This window comes from Nicotiana tabacum, chromosome 7 (genome assembly GCF_000715075.1).
Source record: "Nicotiana tabacum cultivar K326 chromosome 7, ASM71507v2, whole genome shotgun sequence".
NCBI classification, from domain to species: Eukaryota; Viridiplantae; Streptophyta; class Magnoliopsida; order Solanales; family Solanaceae; genus Nicotiana; species Nicotiana tabacum.
This window is the reverse complement of record NC_134086.1, coordinates 100,439,044-100,454,700: the sequence shown is the minus strand read 5'-3', so window position 1 is coordinate 100,454,700 and position 15,657 is coordinate 100,439,044. Positions and strand designations below refer to the sequence as shown.

The 15,657-nt window shown below is 32.4% G+C and overlaps 1 protein-coding gene across 3 annotated transcripts; it reads left to right on the top strand.

The window, feature by feature from the left end:
• Positions 1–7,502: 7,502 nt before the first annotated feature.
• LOC107817276 (squamosa promoter-binding-like protein 8) lies at positions 7,503–13,740 on the top strand. Of its 3 annotated transcripts, none has more exons than XM_075217408.1 (4): positions 7,503–8,391; positions 8,994–9,151; positions 10,077–10,239; positions 10,346–13,740. In XM_075217408.1, the coding sequence occupies exons 1-4, from the start codon at positions 7,787–7,789 to the stop codon at positions 10,446–10,448; spliced, it is 1,029 nt and encodes a 342-aa protein (XP_075073509.1). In that variant the 5' UTR covers positions 7,503–7,786; the 3' UTR covers positions 10,449–13,740. The 3 variants fall into 3 exon arrangements, with proteins under 3 accessions (XP_075073509.1, XP_075073508.1, XP_016498564.1); XM_075217407.1 differs by having other exon boundaries at positions 7,507–8,391; positions 10,068–10,239; XM_016643078.2 differs by having other exon boundaries at positions 7,512–8,391; positions 10,068–10,247; positions 10,346–10,554.
• The last annotated feature ends 1,917 nt before the right edge of the window (positions 13,741–15,657 follow it).

Here is a 15,657-nt window from a genome sequence, read left to right as displayed (position 1 = left end):
TATTCTTAATAGGTTGGGTTAGAATAGATAACTTTGGTGAAACTTGTAAATAAAAAAGTTTAATTGTTGTACACTGATAAATGATAATGTTAATAGATTTACACCATTAAGTGAAATTACTCACAGTAATAAATAATTATTTGTAACTAACATGATCTGACAATCCAAAAAACAAAGGAAATAACCTCTATAAAGGTTAAATTACACTAACAACATAAAACTTTTTTATACGTAATTGAAGTCGCTGCTTCCATCTAGCGGTGGCAAAATAGATTTTAAGAAAAACAGTTATCCATCCATATTGGAGTATCTATTAAAAAATGGGTTAGATAATAAACTTCTTTTGAAATGAGTCAAGTGTGAATAAGATCCATATTATCACTTAAAAATGGATAATCAATAAAGATTAAAATTTGGAGGTTTTCATGTTTTGGAGATTAGGTATTCTCTCAAAAGTTATCATAATCCAGAAGTCATCTATAATATAATCTCTCGATTAAAAGATTTTCTCTATCCGTATTAAATATAGGTTGGGTCGAATAGTTTATCTACTTCTGTATTACCCATTCTCGGCCTGCCTGTATCCGACCCAACCCATTCGTCTGTCACCCCTACTTCCATCTATAATGTGCTCTCCTCACCTAATTAACTTAGGTAAAAATCATCTAATTAACTGATTGCCGGTTCCTATCGATACATGCCGAGATCTCCGCCGTGATACTCGGCTGATGACGGATATCACGGCCTTCTGTTGGCCGTGCTTGATTACTTGACAACGTCCTTCAAAGTTATTCAAAGTTAGGACCGGTCCCGAACCATGACCCCGATATTCTCGAGGATAGGCGTTATGCCCCTGGACTCCGACTCGATGAGAACTCCGCCTTGATTTTTGGCCCCTTGCCATCATGTCTCGGGCTTGGCTTATTACGTCTGGAACCGGAGTGTATCACGAGCCCGGTTTTACCTATATACAATGAAGTACTTTTTTTTAGTCTGTTCCAAAATAAATGACACATTTCTAAATTTGGAAATAATTCAACTTTAAACTATTTATTTTACCCTTAATGAAAAACTTTTATATACCACACAAATATCATGGCCTCACAAAATTTTTGCCCTAAAATTTTAAGATCACAAGTTTCAAAAGTCTTTTTTTTTCTTAAACTTTTTGTCGAATCAAACTATCTCATCTAAATTGAAACGGAGAGAGTATATGAAATGGAAAATACGAAACAAAAAATCTACCGAAAGATCAAAGAAGAAAGTATAAAATAAATCCCCAAGTATTCTTTCTGACAATTAGGTCCAAAACTTTTAAAGTAGTGCCGATCTATTCGCAAAAGAATATGTGGGTGATGTAGTAGTTGAGTGAAAGGGTGAGGCAAACGTGCTTTAGAAGCGAGTGAATGAAAGTGCACTACAAGACCTCGAGAGTAGCAAAGTGGTAAAACAGTAGTAGTATACTATAGTAGTCTATACTATAGCGTAGTCCTCACAAAATAAATTATGGTCAACTTCGTACTTCTAACAAAAGAAAAAGGAAAAACTTCGCACTTCTTACTGTCGTCACATAGGTGAGATGTGTTGTCTATCTTTTTGGGCTATCCTTCCGCATTGGATATTTAATAAAAAAATAAATTGATCACTTATTGAGGATCGGAGGAAGTATATTTTTTGTTAAAATTTTACTTTTACAAATTTTTTTATTAAATAATAGTAGTTGTTATGTAGACTAATTTATAATGGATAAAATCATTATTTTTCTAGAATTTTTTATTAAATAATACTACTATGTTGTTATGTAGACCAATTTATAATGGATAAAATCTTTATATAGTAATATCATAATTTGGGCATATTAGAAAATATTGTTGATGGAGAAAATATTGCCAAGAATGGTTCACAAAACGTCGAGCAGGTTGTGAACTAGAAAAAAGCTTTTCTTCTGATTAAGAATGTTATCATCTCTATATGAAGATTGAAAGATAAGGACATACTGAGAGTATTGAGGATATTGGATGGGGAAAACAACTATTGGACATGTTTTTTTTTATTGTTTGGGCTCATAGAACCTTGGACCTAATTTGGCTCTGACTAGAGCCCAGCTGACAGAATGTTCTAGAAATAATTTTATTTGTCGTACATATATTTTTGTATTTATTCAGTAGTTAATTATCAATACACAAATAGAATAAGGACACCTGTAACAGTTAGTTATTTCTTAGATTCTTTCTATGTTGTATATATACGTGAGCTGTTGTACAAATTGAGAAAGGAAATACAAATGAAAGTTTCTCCATATCTTTCTAATTCTTTACATGGTATCAGAGCATCTTCTCTAAGAAGATCCTCATTTTTCAAAATTATTTTCTAGTCTTAACTTCCATTAACATTAGGAGACAACCAACTTGATCCCAAAACTCCACGGGTTGTGGATAAGCAGTCTGATCTTAGTCTTTCTCAGCAAGTGAATTCTTGAAAATTTTGAACTAAATATATAGACACATGGGGACCATATAACATACCCACATATAAAGGAGAAAAATATTTTCTCAGTATTGTTGATGCTTTCTCAAGAAGTACATGGATATTTTTACTTTCCATTAAATCAAATGCTTTCCCTGCCATATAATCTTTTTTTACTTTTGTTAAAAAGCAATTTTCAACCAAAGTAAAAGTTATAAGGTCGGACAATACCTATGAGCTAGGATAAGAAGAGGTGTCAATGGTTCGGTTCGAATGGTTATTTTATAAAATTTGTACCATACCAGTTTTTCAGTTATTCTATTATGTATAACCAAAATTAGAACCATATTTTGTACTCTCTTTTGTCATAGTGAATTGCTCATCTCCGCCCGTGGATGTAAGTCAGTTGACCGAACCACGTTATATGTTTGTGTCTCTTTTGGTAGATTTTTCTTTTGTTATCTGATTTATCATCGTTGAGGGTTTGCTTTACTAGCTTCCGCATGACACCTGGTTTTTCGATCCTAACAGAGTTTCACATTTATTTTTTGCTCCAAACATGTATTTAAATTAAAATTCATAGCTCGGCTAATTCAGATTCATGCGGAGAAGGCATATGACAGGTTGTAAAGCATCCTCCCATAAAGAACTCTTCAATTCTAATTAAGACATGAAATCGAGACCGTAAATTAAAAGTAGAATAATGTGACTTTTAGCATCCAATTATACTATATTCTTAATAGGTTGGGTTAGAATAGATAACTTTGGTGAAACTTGTAAATAAAAAAGTTTAATTGTTGTACACTGATAAATGATAATGTTAATAGATTTACACCATTAAGTGAAATTACTCACAGTAATAAATAATTATTTGTAACTAACATGATCTGACGATCCAAAAAACAAAGGAAATAACCTCTATAAAGGTTAAATTACACTAACAACATAAAACTTTTTTATACGTAATTGAAGTCGCTGCTTCCATCTAGCGGTGGCAAAATAGATTTTAAGAAAAACAGTTATCCATCCATATTGGAGTATCTATTAAAAAAATGGGTTAGATAATAAACTTCTTTTGAAATGAGTCAAGTGTGAATAAGATCCATATTATCACTTAAAAATGGATAATCAATAAAGATTAAAATTTGGAGGTTTTCATGTTTTGGAGATTAGGTATTCTCTCAAAAGTTATCATAATCCAGAAGTCATCTATAATATAATCTCTCGATTAAAAGATTTTCTCTATCCGTATTAAATATAGATTGGGTCGAATAGTTTATCTACTTCTGTATTACCCATTCTCGGCCTGCCTGTATCCGACCCAACCCATTCGTCTGTCACCCCTACTTCCATCTATAATGTGCTCTCCTCACCTCTTCCCTGTATGGATGTATCCTTTCTAGTGGCTGTAAATGGTTATACAACCTATCTCTGAGCAAAGCCGCCTCACATCAGTTAGTTACTTACTATTATTCTCAACTTCTATCTCTCTCTTCTTAGCTAGAGACACAAACATGAGAGACATAAGACAATTATTTGAGGAGATACAAAGATGCCATTATAGAGAGACAAAATAAATGCGTTTCAAATAATAAATGTGTTTCAACTAATAAATGTGTTTCCCAAGTTGTTTTGTTTGATTTGTAATGGCCAAGTACAGTAGGTTTTGAATAGTTCTAAATTGCTCGCTAAAAGCACCCCGTGCAGGAGGCACAGTAGGGAGAGTGTTAATATTTTAGCATTTTAATATTAAAATAAAAAATGCCATAACTTTTACTACTCCATGATATAGAAAATGGTCATAACTCCCATAACTCCCACTATTCCATGATGTAGAAAATGGCTGTAACTCTTCTCCCATGTTCTATCACTAATTACACACTAATTATCTCATGTTCTCCATGATTTCATAACTTATTATCCCACTTTCTTCCAATTTAATTCAAGGAAGAATTCCTACACCTATAAATAGGAGTCTTTCTTCCCTAATGTGTTATGAAAAATAATTGTGGAGTGTTTTAATAAAGTGAGGTTAAAGTTGTGAAAAAGAAGAAGAGAGTTTTTACTTTTATTGAAGGAAGGTGTTCATCTTGGTGGAGTTTTGGACTCAACAACTTGTCTAGAGTTTGTTCGAGTCATACAACGTGATCGGGCTGTTGTATCCTGGGGAGACAAGTCAAGAGGATTACTGCTGGACCAGTGAAGACTTTGTTGCAGTGGGCTTGAATCTCCTTAAATAAAGCGAGATATCCGCACCTCAGCCTGAAGATATTTTATTTTCTTCAACAACAGAGAGTTTCTTATTCCTCCAACCCTTTGCTTACTACCCCATTATCCCAACAATCAAACACTACCTAGTTTTTCTCCTTAAGAAAATCTCACTTATGTATGAAATATTGCGGCCTAACGACCAATAAAATGAGTAAAAATTATGAAAAATTGGAGTTAAAGAGTTCAACATAAACAAAAAAGGCTTGATATCTATATATATGTTCGACCCAAAATTTAGATCCGGGTTCAACCAATTAGATTCAAATAAAGTAGAGTCAATCTTAGCTAATATTAATATCCCAATAGACAAGATATCCGATTTTGTGGTAGATAAGGTGTATATTTGACCGAATGGCAGTAAATGTAGACAAGGCTAACAATATTCAATGACCCAAAAGGTGGTAGGTAGCGTTAAATAATAAGAAAAAATGGCATCCTATATCAACCCATAATAGGGATTTGCAATTTTTTAGCCTTATATTAGTTTTGGAAAAGATAGCCCAAACAATTGGCATAATATAGCCAAATCCTAAAAAAAACTACTCTCTTTCATATTCTCTCTAAAAAAACTACACACTTAGCTTCCCTATCCCTTTCTCTCCTTGTATTTCTTCTTCTATCTCTTCTCTTTCGCTCTCATAGTTTAGCAAAAATTCTTGCAAATTATGCAAAAAAAAAAAAAAAAAATCAGTGGGATGAAAAGGTAAGGTTGATCTCACATCAGAGAAAATCAGAAACAAAAACTAAGAGAAAAAAAATATTTCAACTTTGTTTTTCTTCTCTCTTTTTTTTTGGTTGGGCTGAATGAGTGGGTGTGATTGAAATTGGTTGAAAATACCTAAACGAGGCTATATACAAAATTTGAGCAAGATTAACAAAAACTAAGAGAGAACAAATATATTTCAACTTTGTTTTTATTCTCTCTTCCTTTTTTTGGTTGGATTGAATGAGTGAGTGTGATTGAAATTAGTTGAAAATACCTAAACGAGGCTATACACAAAATTTGAGCAAGATTAAAAGTGATTTAGACTAGTTTCGAGCAAAAAATCATACCTAAAAATCCAACTGTGAAATATGTATATCACTTTGTATATCGGGTACATCAGTGTATATCAGACACAAGTTTTTAAGGACGTCTGTGTATATCACTTTGTATATCGGTATACAACACAATTTTATGGATGTCCGTGTATATCACATTATATATCGTATATATAACACAAATTTTCATGGATATACACAGATACACATAATATACATGAGATATCATTGATGTACATAGAGATATACACGGGTTACAATAGGGGATACACATGTGGAGTCATTTTGAACTTGAATTTTCAATCTGAAATGTGTTATACAAAGAAGGAAAATAAAATTTTAATAATTGTTTTGATATACACATTATTATTATGTTATACACTGTGATATACAAATAATATAATTATTAATTATTGATAAAAAACGGAAAATAAATTTTTGATATAGCATGTTTAAGAAAGTTCTAAAATATAAAAATAATAAATATAATTGTGGGAGTAAATAATATTTTAGTATACAAAGAAAATTAATTTTTGATGTACACAAAGAAGAAAAATAAACTTATGATATCTATTTTGATATACATATGTCCGATGTGCTATACACTGTGATATTCAAATAATACAATATTTTTATTGTGATATACATTGATATAAAGGCAGCAATAACTATATATATAATTTATATTATTGATATAAAAAGAATAATATTATTTATATACAAAGAATGAAAATAAATTTTAATATACATGTTGGTATAGACAAAGAAGAAAAAAGAGAGTTGTGATATACATATTATTATTGTGATATACATTTATTGGCTATTTGATGCCAATATCTATAACTAGAGCTATTTTCTGCCAATTATATGAGTATGTTGTTATACCATGCCAAAACCTCATAATAATAATAATAATAATAAATAGCAAAATGAATGTCATTTAAGTAAATAAGAACATGCGAGTCACCCGAAAAGGGGTGAGATTTGTGGATATTCCTTCTGACAATGATGAATGATTGATAAGCCTTCGAATATTCAAGTAGTTCTTGGATCAAGCGGAAAAGTCATGCAAGAATCTTAGTAAAAATGTATTTCTCGTGTGCTTGCAATAACGTCAGATTCTCTCTATAAAGTCAGTGTGTTTTCTTACAAGTGAACATCTTCTCTCCCCGATTCTTGTGTCTCTTTCTATTTATAAGGAACATATACCTAGAATACCTTAATAATACAGGTACAAAGAATATTCACTAGAATATTCTCCTTTGATGTCTTATCATAAAACTAGTTGTTATTTACTCTATTTACGGTGAGTGCTCGACCTCGACTCTAATCTTCGTTGACTCTTCGTTCTCGATCTTTGTTGACTCTTCGACTTTGATCTTCAATAGCATTATCGGCCATGCCCTTCGATCACTTCTTAAGAGTTCGCTTAGACGTCGGACATGCCTTTATTGAAGTTGTACCGACAACACGTGGTAGTCTACGAGAACATCTTTAATATATATATATATATATATATATATATATATATATATATATATATATATAATCAAAATGTTATATATTTAAAAAAAAAACTTGAATTTCTATCTAAGTTAAATTCATTCAGCAAGAAAAGCAACAAGTCTCCAATAAACCGACATGTCTCTTAAAGGCATTCTAAAACTCAACACACAAACTTTATTTATTCTTTTGTTGAGAACTCAAAAAGATGGAAAAAAAATGTTCTTTTTTCTATTTATTGCTATTACCTACATAGACCTATAAAGCACACCTACTAAAACTCTCTTCACTGAATGCTAAACAGTAAAGTCTTTAGCTGCAGCCTTTTCACTCCACAAAATCTTCCCTGCAGATTTCCTCCCCACTCCACCCTCACTTCAAAAATTCCCAACTTTTTTTTTTTTTTCAATTTTCAGATATATAGAGATGTTATAATTTCCAATTTCCTTATCTTTTTTTCTTTATTTATACACAGCTTATTGGCAGTGAACAGTTAGGAGAAATTATGCTGGACTATGAATGGGAAACTGGCGGCGAGGAAACCACCCAAGAAACTGACCAAAACGATCAATTTTTTGACCCTTTTGTCAACCCTCTTGCCCATTTTTCACCTATAAGAAACCACCTCGACCAACAACAACAACAACAAATACAAAATCATCAATTTCCCCAATTTCAAACAACTCCAAATAACAACCATTTTAGCTCCTTGTACAACCCACACACTTATGATGTTCCCTACTCTCAAACACATCATACATCCATGCTTTCTCTACAACCTACCGGTTCGACCGGGTTCAATACGGTTTTACCAAAAAGCGAACTCCAGTTTATGGGTGGTATTGATTTCACTAATACTAGTAGGATTGGGTTGAATTTGGGCGGAAGAACTTATTTTGCATCGTCGGAAGACGATTTCGTGAACCGACTTTTCCGACGGACTAGGGCGGTGGAGGCCGGTTCGCCGAAGTGCCAAGCTGACGGCTGCAACGCTGATCTCACTCATGCAAAGCACTACCACCGACGACATAAAGTGTGTGAGTTTCACTCAAAAGCTGCCACCGTTATTGCCGCCGGTGTGACTCAGCGCTTCTGCCAACAATGCAGCAGGTTATATTACGTTGGGAAAAAAAATCTTTATGCATTAAATCACAATATTTTATGATAATTATGTGATGAACTGAAGTTAGAATAATATTAGAGTGCTAATTAACTTTATTCTTTTTATGCTTAAAAAAAACACAGATATAATTAGAAACCTTGGACTGTTTTTGCCTTTCCATGTGTTTTTCCTTTTCCACATTACAATAATCTTGTATTGTACGACTGTAACAATGAGAATGCGTCGTTCCAACTTCCACGGAGATGGGAAAGTAGATGACGGAAATGCCCTTTGGTATGTTAAAGAGCTAATGATTGGGGTTTGAGGAGTTGAAAAGTCGTACGTACATGGGAGATATATCCAGAGGGCAATTATGTCCGTAAAATTATGTTCCTCAATTAGTTTTGCTACCCCGTTATGACATGTTACATACTGTCCTATTTTTGCTTCTTATAGTAAAGACAGCATTTTCCGTTTTGGTTTAAGCATTAAAAGAAAGAATCATCAGCTTTAATCAACACAGAGAAAAGTTTTTTTTTTAAATTTCTTCTTAAATTCAATATAATTAGTACCATTATTTCATAATTATTCTGATAAAAAAGCTGCGCAGGTTCCATGATCTGTCAAAATTCGATAATGGTAAAAGAAGTTGCCGGAAAAGATTGGCAGATCACAACCGGAGAAGGAGGAAGAATCAGCAAGTAATCAACAAGAAACAGCCTCAACTTGGCAGCGCCCTGAATTCATTATCCGACAAGCTTAATTCAAGTAACTTTCATCTCCTACGGCTTTTTGGGATTTAAATATTCAATTTATGTTAACCTATTTTTCTTTTTAGTTGGCGTTTGGACATAAGAATTGTAAAACTTCAAAAAATGGTGAAATTTATTTGAAATTTAGAGTTGTGTTTGGACATGAATAGAATTTTGGGTTATTTTTGATGTTTTGTAAGTGATTTGAGTGAAAATTTTGAAAAACAGCTTTTTGGAATTTTTCAAATTTACGAAAATTTTCAAAATGCATCTTCAAATGAAAATTGAATATTTTATGAACAAACGCTAATTTCGAAAAAAAGTGAAAATTTTTGGACAAAAAGAAAAAATTTATTATGTCCAAACAGGCTCCTTAGTGTGTGTCAAAAAAAAGGACGGTTTTTCATATTTGGAAACAATTTGACTTTATACATTGATTTATAGTCACACAAAATATATGTGTCTTATTTCACATAAAAAATCTTCTTTTTTTTTTCTTCTTAAACTTCGTGTTCAGTCAAATAAATTTATATAAATTGAAACAGAGGAGTAATATATATTGATAACGCAAAGAGGCCAGGAGGATCGCATTAGGAAGATAGCCAGCATAAAACTACAGTCAATTCATGATAAATCCTCACAAGTAAAGATTTTTTTATAGTGTAATTTAATTAACTTGTGATAGCATATTAGTTACAACACATTAATTTTACTAGATTTCCAGCCAATTAATACAAATAATAAAGATATGACTTATAACTACCTTATAAGTGTCCTAACTATGTAAATATTTTTTTATACTAGAACGCATAAAACTTAAACTCTTGTTATCTTCTGTATAGTGGTTCCCTTTTTGTTCATGATAGGAAATTGAATATTGGCGTTTTCTTGGTTTTATTTTTGAATAAATTTTGTTTTATCTTTTGGGGAAGAGTCTCCAGCTGAATCAGGAGCACATTCATCAACAGTGACAGTGGCCATATCACCACCAAGTAATTCAATGGATTGTTTTAGGCAAAGAGCATATCAGCTAGCTGCCAGTGGCGGAGCCACTCGTTGGCAAGGGGAGTCAATTGACACTCATTCGTCGGAAAATTATACCGCGTAAATAGGTTAAATATTTTATTTTTATGTATATATATATATATTATGTTTTGACTCCCCTTAACTTTTTCATATGCTTACTTATTTATATTTTGACTCCCCTTAGGGATAATTCTGGCTTTGCCACTACTAGCTGCAGCTGCAACAATACCAACTTCCTCAACATCAACAAGCTCACTCTTCTTCTCAATTGGGTGACCGCAAATTAATCTATTTTCTTTTGAACTTCTCATAATTTCAAGCTTGCTTTAATGGCCACAACAATCTAGTACTACCATGCATCTACAAAATTACATACTTCCCCCTCCACCCACCACCCCCACCCCCACCCCCACCCCACCAAAAAAAGGAAGTTTAGATATGAAATTTATGAATGATATATATCTATATATATATTTGCTAACTAGTTTATTCCACCTTCATATCACACTGACTAAACTTTGATTTCGTTAATCAAGTTAATATAGTATAGAGAAGACTTATTAATCTTATTATCATATGCATGTACTTAGACACTGATTAATCTTGAATTATCAAAGAATTTAAGTTTCCCACATTTCCCCTCACTTCGTATTTCGGCCTAATCCCAACAGTTTCTTAATTGATACTAGTTGAATAGGATGAGGGGTAAGACAAATTACATTCAAACGTTTTCACGAGAAAATAGAAGTTTCTATTTTTGCTATAAGGGTTGGACATGCATGGCAGCTTGAAATAGAAGTGCAGGCAGGTGAATTCCCATTTTTCAAAATTTGCATCATTATATTTTTCTTTTGTCTGGTATTTCTTTCTATGGAAAAACGCATAGAAATACTACGACACAACATATTCAGAGGTTTAATATTTCTATGATATTTTATAGGTTTAACAGCATATTCAGAGGTTGTTCGACTTGGAATAACGTGTTTACTACAACACAACATTTTACCACGTATAAAAATTGGTAAATAAGCAAATTAAAAGACAATTAAAAATGGTTTATAATAGTGAAGCTGTTCCGTGCATGAAAGTATTTTTTATCAAGCTTTTATGCGTTGAGGGTCCCCTATAAAAGGATTTTTAATGATCAAATAACACATAAATATCTAGTATTTCATGGTCTTCTTTCATTCTCTATTTTCCCTTTCTTTATTGTTTTCCTAATAAATGATATCTTTACTTTTATTTGGGTGTTTTATTGTCATTAAGTAGAATACTAATAATTGGACCAACTGTTGTCCTTGACTATTCTACGTATCAATTGTTTGGCACTTTCTTGTCAGTGAGACATGATTCAAAGGAGTTTATGTTAGTTGTGTATAAGAGGACAGATCTAAAATTTGAATTAGAGATGTCACTAAACCCATTGATCAATATTTTGTCTGTTAAATTTAAAATATAGTATTAATATTTAAATATTTTAACATGTATATATAAAGATTACGCTAAAATTATTGGATTCAACTTAACTACAACTTATATTCTACATCCATCACTAGAATCTAATATAATTAAGAAGGCTGCATAGAGCATGAAAAATTCTTCGACATTATATAGCTAACTTGGATTTTAATTACTATTAAAAATATCCACGAAAATTCTATTGTTGAATCCTTCTATATATTAAAATTATACGGTATTCTTAATGTTTCCACGTAAAAGTAAATTTGTTCAATATATTTGGTGAATTCTCACGTGTATTTTCTTAATGTTTGTCAAATTAACTGTTGTAATGAAATATAATCAACCTTGGAATGACTTTACTCCAAGAACCTTTCAAGTTAAATGATCTTCAAAATAGTAATAAACAAAAAGCAAATAATAATATTATCCCTGTCCACAACTTTAGCTGATCACCGATGCATTGAGTGAACTAACTCTTATGTTCTCTAAGATCAGGATCAGTCTTCCCAACTCTCAAGTCCACAAAAAACCGGATAACTATTACTCATATTCCCTTTTTCCTTTCTCCAATTCTGAGGCATTTAATTTTCCTTCATTAATTTTGGTCATGTGTCATTAATTAATTCATAATATCATATACTGGCAGTATTTCATCCACATTCATATAGTTAGTACAAGGGAAGTGGTAATTGGTATAGTTTCTTGACAATGGAAATTCAATCAATCATCCTTGGACCAATTATCAATATGAGTAATAGTTATCACGTTTTTTGTGTTGCATCAGAAATGAAGAAGAAGCTTCTCTAAAGATGTTACTTTCATGCTTTTCTTGAAAACCAAGCTAAGCCCTCTCTTCCGAACATTCGACGAAATTTAACAATTCCAACCCCTATCAATTACGTAACTTTTTTTCTCTGCGCATTGAGGTTGCTAGTATTTGGGATTCATCTTCATGTCCTTTTCAAATTTTATTACCAACATTTTAGCATGACTATTTTGTTGTTGTTGTTGTTGTAGTATTAAACGTATATCAGGTATAAAAACATGTAATGTGTTTCTCAAATTGTGTCATTTCTTGTAGTTTTTTGTGTTTAAGTGATGCATATGAAATGTGGTTAGAATGTTCAAATGGAACATGATTAAGATAAGATGTTAAAATGAAAAAATAATGCCAACTTTAAGAGGTCGCTTATGAGTTCGGCCTAAACAATATGGATCCGTCGCAAGACTATCTGATGGATGAAATTCAAAAATAGCCAGATTTACAACTGGTCATTCAAAAATAGCTCAGTTTCAAAAGTAATCGAAATTTAGCCACTTTTCATGTAAAGATAAATCTGAGCGAAAACACTGTTCAAAACCCGAAAAATGCGTTAGTATATTATGCTGGAGTTCCAGTATAAGTATACTTGAACTCTAGCATATTATATTAGAGTTCCAGGATAAGTATGCTGGAACTCCAACATAATATGATGGAGTTCCAGCATAAGTACACTAGAACTCCAGCATAATATACTGGAGTTCCAGCAAGTATATCGGTCCAGCATAATATACTGGAGTTTGGAGCACCGGTGCTCCAGTCTCCAGTATATTATACTGGAACCAGCAAAGTATACCGGTCCAATATAATATGCTGGAGTTCATACACAGATGAACCGAACTCCAGTATATTATGCTGGACCGGTCTCTGTTGCAGCAAAATGGTGGCTATTTTTTATTGACTTAGTAAACGCTGGCTATTTTTAAATGAACAGTCCGAAAACTAGTTATACCGTGCTATTTTTACAAGACTATCTGATGGATAATCTGAATACGAGCCCGTGTTATCTCACTTGCTAATGCTAGCCACCTAAACAACCCAATACTCCTTTGAATAAAAATGGAAAGAAATAAAAAATCCAAATCAGTGATATATCTGCGATCATGATGTCAACAGTAGATAGTTATATATACTTATGATTATTTATTAAGAAAAAGTCCGAACCCGGCCCTCAATATTGACCCTCTAAGGGGAAGGAAGGTCACGGGGAAGTGCACGGTTAGCCTCTAATAACACATGTATTTTTTTTAAGCCACTGTTTAAAATGTCTTTAGTCTTTAGCCACTGTTTAATAAACTTTAACTTTTGAACTTGCAACTCTAATTTCAGGACTTCAGGACTAAATGTCCTTAACTTTTGAACTTACAACTCTAAGTTCAGGACTACATGTCCTTAACTTTTGAACTTGGAACTCGAAGTTCAGGACTACTTATCCTTAAGTTTTGTGCTTGTAACTCTAAGTTAAGGACTACTTGTCCTTAACTTTTCAACTTGTAAGTCTAAGTTCAAGACCAAGTGTCCTTAACTTTTGAACTTGTAACTGTAAGTTCAGGACCAAGTTTCCTTAACTTTTGAGCTTAATAGTCTAAGTTCAGGACCTATTGTCCTTAACTTTTGAGCTTGTTAGTCTAAGTTTAGGACCTATTGTCTTAACTTTTGGGCTTCTTAGCCTAAGTTCAGGACCTATTGTTCTTAACTTTTGAACTTGTTAGTCTAAGTTCAGGACCAAGTGTCCTTAACTTTTGAACTTGTAATTCTAAGTTCAGGACCAAGTATCCTTAACTTTTGAACAAAGACATAGTCTTGCGTGCTAATTCAACATATTTGTTTGCCTATCTGCTTGCAGTGGAATCTGTTCCACACACTGAGAACGCTTGGATTCTTGGGGATTTTCTTACTATTCGTCGGACACAGAACCCTCTCACATCTGGCGTGCACATCTGCCAAGTTGAAATCTGCCTGATTTAGATAGATTGATTTTGTTGAACCTATAAATGCGAATAAAATGTTCACGGGAAAGAGGCTAGCTATCTTTAATTTTTTTGTAGGACAAATTATTTATGATATAACTATATCGAATTTCCAGTCCACAGATTGTGAAAAATTCAATTTTGCCATTTTATCTTGCAAGTAGTATGTTAATGTGAGGTGCCTATCGTTCTCTTGGTAATCAGAGGAGAGGAGTTTGGGAAAGTTTGATCGGGAGAAAGGGTTTTGAAATTTTGATAGAGGGTTTGGGAAGAAAAAGAGATAGAAGAAAGGGTAACACTGTCTTTTCATATTAATTTTAATAGATTAGTGACTATTTTTGCTCAGCATTAAACATACTGGATAAAATATAAATACCACTTTCAAAAGTGGCTACTCCGCGTAATTTTTACGAGGGTCACATCTCACATTTGGGAACTTGTATCTTCTAAACCGGCCCTCAATAGGAGGCCAATCCAGTCCTTCAATATGACTAGCCCACTCCAACAAAACTCTTCTAAATTGTTTGAACATATTCAGTTTAGTCTACAAAAAGCTAATATTTTCACTTTTAGCTCGCACCAAAAATTAATTATATTCAATAGCAGAAAACGTATATAAAATTTAAAAAAATATTTTTTTAATTATAATTTTGAGAGTGACTATATAACGTCATTTTCCCAATTATATATTCCTATCTTACAGTGGAAGGTTTCGTGAAATCACAAGGAACTCTTAGGTTAGCTCAACGAGATAATTCTATAAAAGGATGACGGGATGAACTCAATTTTTTTTATTTGCAATCATATTTAATCAAATTACATTAATTTAATAAGGATATATAAAAATATGAAGGAAAAAAACAGGCACAAATACTTACAGCAAACAAATAATTTATGCATAACTATCAAATTAAAGGGAGAGTAAATATTAACTTAATTATGGAAAATATATTTACTTTGTTTGATGCAAATATGAATACATTATCATGTCTGCGTAGTGATTGACTGATTGTAGTGCATAGGCAGATCTCTCATCTCCCGAGACAAGAAGATGAAGATAACTCAAAACTCATGCTTAGAATCTTAACTACAAATCCCACTTTAAATTAAATAAACAAGGGAAACGTAGTTATCATCGAATATTGCGTCGCCGTAATTGTAACCAATACTAGATTTTTTAAAATAATTAAATAAAGATTGAATTAAAAAGCTCCAATAAAAGTGAATGGGGGTCACTATCATTGT

Coding starts and splice junctions, on each gene's coding strand:
- LOC107817276 (XM_075217407.1), top strand. CDS start 7,787: ATGCTGGACTATGAATGGGAAACTGGCGGCGAGGAAACCACCCAAGAA. Junction 8,392..8,993: donor TTCTGCCAACAATGCAGCAG/GTTATATTACGT, acceptor AAAGCTGCGCAG/GTTCCATGATCTGTCAAAAT. Junction 9,152..10,067: donor ATCCGACAAGCTTAATTCAA/GTAACTTTCATC, acceptor CTTTTGGGGAAG/AGTCTCCAGCTGAATCAGGA.